Source organism: Callorhinus ursinus, unplaced genomic scaffold (assembly GCF_003265705.2).
Source record: "Callorhinus ursinus isolate GAN/ISIS: 27379988/994484 unplaced genomic scaffold, GSC_fseal_2.0 scaffold17, whole genome shotgun sequence".
Taxonomy (NCBI): domain Eukaryota; kingdom Metazoa; phylum Chordata; class Mammalia; order Carnivora; family Otariidae; genus Callorhinus; species Callorhinus ursinus.
In genome coordinates, this window is record NW_027397079.1 from 16,623,942 (window position 1) to 16,630,902 (window position 6,961).

Genomic DNA, 6,961 nt, shown 5'->3' on the forward strand with positions numbered 1-6,961 from the left:
AAATGAAGTTGGAAACATGAATTGGGAAGAGGGTGAAGGCTGTGAATGTGCTCAGAGACCGCACATTTTATTCTCTCTAAACTGGTGTTGCCATTGAAGGATTTTTAAGAATGGGGAGAATAGAAGCCACCTAGCATTTCCCAAAGATGGCTGGTCAGAAATATTCAGAGTGAATCAGAGAGGGGAGACAAGGAGCTAGGTGTGAAGTAGGAAGTGGTAGATCCTAAAGATAGAGAATCAATAGGACCAGATGATGATGAAGTGTTTGGCACAAAACACCTATTTGGCAAGATCTGTACAATAAACAGGTTTTTTTGTTTTGTTTTGTTTTGTTTTACACATGTAGACTTCAGAATGCAGGCTTTGGAGGAAGGTAGAACGAGTGTCACGTTCTGTCCCACCTTTTGTGACCATCAGCAAGTTAGTGAAATTCTTGAAGCCTCATTCTCTCATTTGCAAAAAGAGATATTACTACCGCTACTATTTTGGAATTATTGTGAGGTTTAAGTGAGTTAGTGCATATAAAGGGCTAAGAGACGTTCATGGCAAGCAAAGGAGTACAATAACATACATACACTCTTACTCACTACCTTTTAATATAATACAACAATTATAAAGGTAATAGAATTTTACTATTTAATTACAACACTGATAATTAGTTTTGTAAAAGATCTTTTAGTCTTTTTACAAGTGATTTTTTACTGTTCTTATAATTTCAGTGGAAACATTCTCAGTTAGGTGTTCACTAAGACAAAAAGTTCAAGGGAATAGGCTTTCATATATTCAACATGAACCGGTTGTGTGCATGGTTTGGAGGACACTTGGAATACAAAATAGTTGAATTTTACCTGCTATTCTCGAGTTAAATTAATTGAAGAGAAAAGGCATAGTCAAATGAAATCATCACTATGGCCATGCATTATTATTGAACTATGTCAAAATGAGGCATATAAATTAGCAATGAATTAGAAATTCAAATAAGAACTGGCTTCCCAAGTAATAATTTTCATATCAAATACATTTGCCGATAACTCCTGTAGTCCAACTGCAATATGTAAGTACTGCTTTAAAATAAACATTGTTTATAATGTCAACAACTCAACATTTCAAACATAAGATTAATCATATTGACATGTTACACAGTAATAGCAAGATATTTCTTTTATAAATCACTTAAAAGGTTTTGGTGACAAAATTATTTTTTTAGGATTTACTATAAATATGATTTATCCTTTGTTAGGATTCAAAAGCTTATTTTCCTTTAGTCTAAACAAAAGAAAACTATACTTCAGAAACTTTAAAAATATTTCTTAGTAGAGATAATGGAAACTGGGTTGGTAAATTCATAAAAGGCATTCATTGCTTGGCCCAGATCACTGAACCATTTTCTCCTTAATTTACTTAGGAACATTTTGGGGGTATGTTAGGTTTTCATGTCTCATACAAAAACACATGTCAGATGTGTTTATATGTTTTTGAAAAATGTAAAACAAAGCATGAAATGTTCCGTGGTATGTGCATGTACAGTACATGTTTTGAGATATTTTAAAAAGACATTGGTTCCCAAATCTCATAGATATATAAGTAGAACAGAATTTAAAAGGTATTACCTTGTTCAAAAATCTATATGAGTAAATCAAATTATAAAGCATACATTTATAAAATACAATATAAGCAGTAAGGAAAAAAGAAAACATAAGGAAAGTATAATATTCTGAAAGTTTATGCTTTTAGATTATGTTTAATATGCCTTTTATTGATAACTGAAATAACAATAATTTTCTGTTAAGACAAACACTTGTGTTAGAAAAAAAAAATCAGCTAGACCAACTAGGAATCTACTGACAGCACAGAAATCCCCAAATTTCCTTTTTCTTCTTTTCTTTTTTTCTAATTAGACAATACTCCAGGGAATATTAAGTAAGGAAAACTTGGCTCTTATAGTAAAGTACTGTTTTTCAGAGTTATTATGCTGACTGGTGACTTTCCATCAGGTAAACTAAACTATCTGACGCGTTTTCCTTTGTAGTTTGAGTTATAGGTGATGATTCCTAAGCCAAATTCCCAGCTTTGGAAAATATTTTTTTCAAAATGCCTGGAAACCTAAGAAAACACATTAGTAATATTTTCCCCGTCTGGGCTGATATGAGCGGTTCCAACTTGGCCGACCCAGGTTGTGCCCTGGGATCAGCACTGTGCTGAAGTTTTCATCCATAGGAGAAAAGCGCTCAGGTGCGCGTCTAGCTCCGAGAAACAACCGCCAATGTCAGTCATTCCTCCCTTCTTCCCGGGACCTCATTTCTTTTGTTCCTGAAAGGAAACGGGGGGGGGGGTGGAAGGCAGAAGGCCCCCCCAGCCCTCGCAGCCTAGCCTCCTCTGAGCCCAGGGGAATCACGCTGTCAGTTCACCTCTCCTCGAAAGTTGCTGGGGACAGAGAGGATGCAGACAGAGACCATTGGAACTGACTTCGTAAATTCTCTTTAAGTTGCTCCGCATCCTCCCAGCTTCAGTTTGCCAAGTTGCTGCCGCCCCTCCAGCTGTGAGCCCGAAGCGGAGGACCCACCCAGCACACCCGGGACTCACTGGCCACTCTCCAATCCGGGGAGACCCGCCGCACGCCAGCCCCCCACCTGCAGCGAAAGAAAGGAAAACACCTACCCTGGTGATGACCAAAGGCTGGTTGAAGTCTATGCCCCCCGACAGTCTGAAGCCCCAGGGCGCAGGGCCCGGGAGGATCACGTTCTGGGGCATGGTGCTTTTGGCGCGGCCTCGAGCCGGAGCACCTTGGCTCCCAGGGACTGGGGCCCACCGCAAATGTCCCCGAACCGGACAGCCGCTCCGCTCCCCAGAAAGTGCCCTCGCCCAGATTGCGGCCGGGGAGATTTATCCCCGCTCCCGAGTGACGTCACTGGCCTACCCTCCTCCCCACCCCCTCCCACCAAGGAGAGCTCCAACTTTGGAAGAAAGAGACGCGCCAGACCCGCGGGAGTTTACAGACCAACACCGGCTGGGTGCAGGCTCCCAGACCTTTCGGCGGGCGCTGGAGGAGGCTTCGGGTTACAACCTCCAGTAGTCTCTTAAAGTAACACCTGTCCTCCTGTTTATCTTCTACTTGGAGCTCAGCAGCGCGCTCCATTCAAAGTTAAAAGCAGTGAAACCACAGCTTCCATGCTTCCAATTAAAATAAAACAAAAGCAGTTAATTATTTAGCAATTTTGAGTGCGCTGATATTTACTTATTAGCTGTGTGACCTTAGTGAAGTTACCTAACGTCCTTAAGTCTCAGTTTCTTCATCTGTAAAACAGGAGTACTCATTGTACTTCTCTCGTAGGGTTATACCTTGAGAACTCTCAATGAGCTACTTCTGCGCAGTGCCTGGCGCAGCATCAATAATTATTAAGCGTTTCTGCAAGTAAGTACCTACAGTCACATATATTTATGGGTATATATAATATACATTAATACATATACGAATATATTCAAAATTTATTTTTTAAAAACAAAACAATGTAAAAGTGAAAATGTCATGCTCGATCCAAGGAACCATCTAAAAGTACACATGAGAAGATGATTCATCATTATACTCAAAAATATAGTTTAATTTTGGGCGCCTGGGTGGCTCAGTTGTTAAGCATCTGCCTTCAGCTCAGGTCATGATCCCAGGCTCCTGGGATCGAGCCCCGCATCGGGCTCCCAGCTCTGCTGGGAAGCCTGCTTCTCCCTCTCCCACTCCCCCTGCTTGTGTTCCCTCTCTCGCTGTGTCTATGTCAAATAAATAAATAAATCTTTAAAAAGTATATATATAGTTTAATTTTGATTGGAGCAATTGTCACCTCCCTCAAATTCAGTCTCTAAAGTTAGTTTTTGACACATGGGAGGTGAGTGTAACAGAAACCTAGAAGGTGAGAGTGTCCTGTGTGGGCCTTCAGACAGCGGGAGGGTGCTGAGTGGAGCAAGGTGGTCCAAGAGGACCCCCAGACCAGACGAAAGCACATGGAGGAAACAGAGGGGCAGGCATTCACTGAGGATCTCTGGGGTGCAGGTGGTGTGGTGATTGCTGTGCTGGTGTCACCTTATCCTCGTGACAAGTCCGTTAGAATGCTATTATTATTCCTATTTTTTCCTCCTCAGGTGAGGAAATAATTTCTTAGAAGTTGAGTAGTTTGTGTAAGATCACAAACCCACGTTTGCCTGATATCCCTGTCTGCCTGGTGGAGGTAGGTATAAAGGTCAGAAAAGTCTTTTTTTCAGAAAGAAAAATATCAGACAAGGTATTTGGCATGGTGTAATTGCAATAATCAATCTTTTATATCTCACCTCACATCATTAGCTGGCTTATATAACCAGTTGATTATATGCTTTTTGTTTTCTGCCTTTTTACGTGTCATTTTGGTGCCGTTTAGATATAAGCAACATCTGTACAACATTAATATAATAGCTGATGAGTTCTTCAGGCTTTGCAGAGAGAATGGAGATCAGGGACATGAAATGGGCAGTTTTCCCCTGAGGTCAGCAGGAAAGTGTTCAGAGGTGATTGTCAGAGTAGGAGTGGGAATAGCTGTGAGGGAGAATTCTAAGGAAGAAGCAGTGGCCCAACCCTAATCACTCTCAGATGTTTCTGCCTCTGGTTTGGGTACTATTCTAAGCAGTGCTTTCTGGATGACCCTTCCATATATTTCCTTTTATATTTCCCATTTTTAAGAATTATGATAGTAGAGATAAAAACAGAAGGACCACTTGAAAAAAAAGGGATTACGATAAACAATTTATGATTCTGTTAAATATGACTTTCGTGATTATTGTTTTAAACCAGGTTTAGAAAGTTCTTGAACATTTTCTTTTTAGAGAAGGGTCAATAAAAATTGTTCATTCTACTCTTATATAACTGGAAAACTTTTCTCTTGGTAAAAAAAAATCATCTTCTTAATTTAATTCTCAAGCCTACAATTTTAACCTTGAACTCTCATCAATTTTCTGATCTTGTTTTTCTAACCACCTACTGGTACATATACAATCCAACTTGTTCAAACCCAAACCCATCATTTTCTTTACTCACCTCAAGCTGATTTCCTGGTCCCTTTCAATGCCTTTCAATTTTCTCATTTCTGTTCATTTTTCCACTACTGTTTCAGGTTTGTAGGATAGATGCTGTAAATTTTTCCTCTTCTTTATTTTCTATATGCCGAATGTCACTATGTATTGTGGTTTATTCATTTGTTTGTTCATTCAACAAGCATTCACTGGGCATCTCTGACATGTCAGGCACTGGGAATGCAATGATGAATAAGGCCCACTTTCTGTCCTCTAGGAGTCAGTGATAAAACAAGGGAGGTGGAGATGTAAAACATGACCGCATTATGGGATACGTACTGGGACAACGTTCTATACACTGCTGAAGAATGAAGTATCAACCCTTTTTAGGGACGGTGACAAACAGTGTTTCCAGAAGAAGGGATATTAGAGCTGGATTTTGAAGGGTAAATAAGAATTTTCCAGGTGACTGGGAATTGAAAGGAGAAAAGGAAGGAGGACGCTCGAGGTAGAAAAAACTGTATAGGCTGTGCGGCGGCAGGGAGGGAAGAAACAGATGGCAAATTAAGAAGTGGCAGGTAACTTAGTATGGGTAGATCTTATCATTCTGGGTAGGGACCGGAGAAAAGGGTCATAGTAGTCAGGGACCATATCAGAGGGATGTCATCTGTTACACACTGACATTTTGATTTTATCTTATTGGGATCCTTTGAAGAGTTTTAAACAACATGTATAATAATCAGAGTTGCATTTTACAAACATCATTTTGGACATTGGGAGGATGAATCACAGTTGCAAGAGATCCGAAGCAGGGAGTCCAGTTAAAACGTACAGAGGAAGTTGTGAATTTGGGCCGTGGGGGTGGAGACGAATGCGCAGACATGGGAATCATTAAGAAGGTTAATTGATGCAATCTGAGGACAGATCTCACGTGGGGAATTAGTGAGGTTAGGTCATTTGGGTGGCTCTCAGACTTCTTCATTCGGGTATTATGTGAATGTCTGAGTTATTAACGAGGAGGAAATATATTAGAAGTACAGCAAGATATTTTTATTTTAATGAGGGTGTGGCAGATAGTTTTGGTAATGCTGGATTTGAAATACCTGTGGAATATCTGCTATATAGTATACTGATGATAAAACTAAAGTTTGGAACCAGACTGCCTCAATGATATCCTTGCTGCATGATCTTGGGCAGATTATCTATCATCTTTATTAAAACGATGATTATCATAGTACTTGCCCCCTGGAGTTATTATGAGGTTTATATGAGTTAACAAGTACAAAATACTTAGAATTTGCAGTTATTAGGTCTTTACAAGGTTATGTGTTGACTGGTTGATGAAACTGTTGTGACCAGAAGCTCATAGGAACCTAACCCTGTATTTCCCATAGGAGCAGTGGTTCAGTATTTGCTAATTTGGTGTTTGCGGCAGCTTTGTAGAACATAACTAATGTGAATAATGAGAACTGACTATAATATCATAGAAGTATGATGTGTATCATGTCACAGATGTAGCCATGTGTAGTAGCCCTTCTGTGATGATAATTAAGGACATCCACAGCATCCCCTGCTCACCTAAATTCCCAAAGCTCCCCATTTGGAGCCCAGGGTGAAGAGATTGACGCATTTATCCTTTTGTCTCTTTAATTTGTTTGTCCTGATTGTTGGGAAGTTTAGGCATATGCCAGTCTCTAACACTTGTTTTTGTTTTATTTAATTATTTTTAAACTTAAAAAAACCCCAGTTCATCTGTTCTCCCTTACCTCCCTACTCCCTGCCTCTAGCAATCACTAATTTGAGCTTGGTTTTCTTTCCTTTTTGTTTCGCTTTGTTTTGTTTTTTAATTCCAAATATAAGAGGGATCATATGGTATTTGTCTTTCTGTGTCTAACTTACTTCACTTAGCATAATGCTCTTAAGGTCCATC

At 39.8% G+C, this 6,961-nt stretch overlaps 1 protein-coding gene across 2 annotated transcripts in view; it reads right to left on the bottom strand.

Annotated features, from left to right (window-relative positions):
• Positions 1-2,899, bottom strand: part of PDLIM3 (PDZ and LIM domain 3) — a 30,667-nt gene extending 27,768 nt beyond the window's left edge. The window contains exon 1 of one of the 2 annotated variants that reach the window (XM_025886083.2): positions 2,659-2,899. In XM_025886083.2, the coding sequence (XP_025741868.1) occupies positions 2,659-2,751 (93 nt within the window). In that variant the 5' untranslated portion in view covers positions 2,752-2,899. The remainder of the gene's footprint in view (positions 1-2,658) is intronic. The other variant, XM_025886084.2, reaches the window with a different exon arrangement.
• Between the last annotated feature and the right edge of the window lie 4,062 nt (positions 2,900-6,961).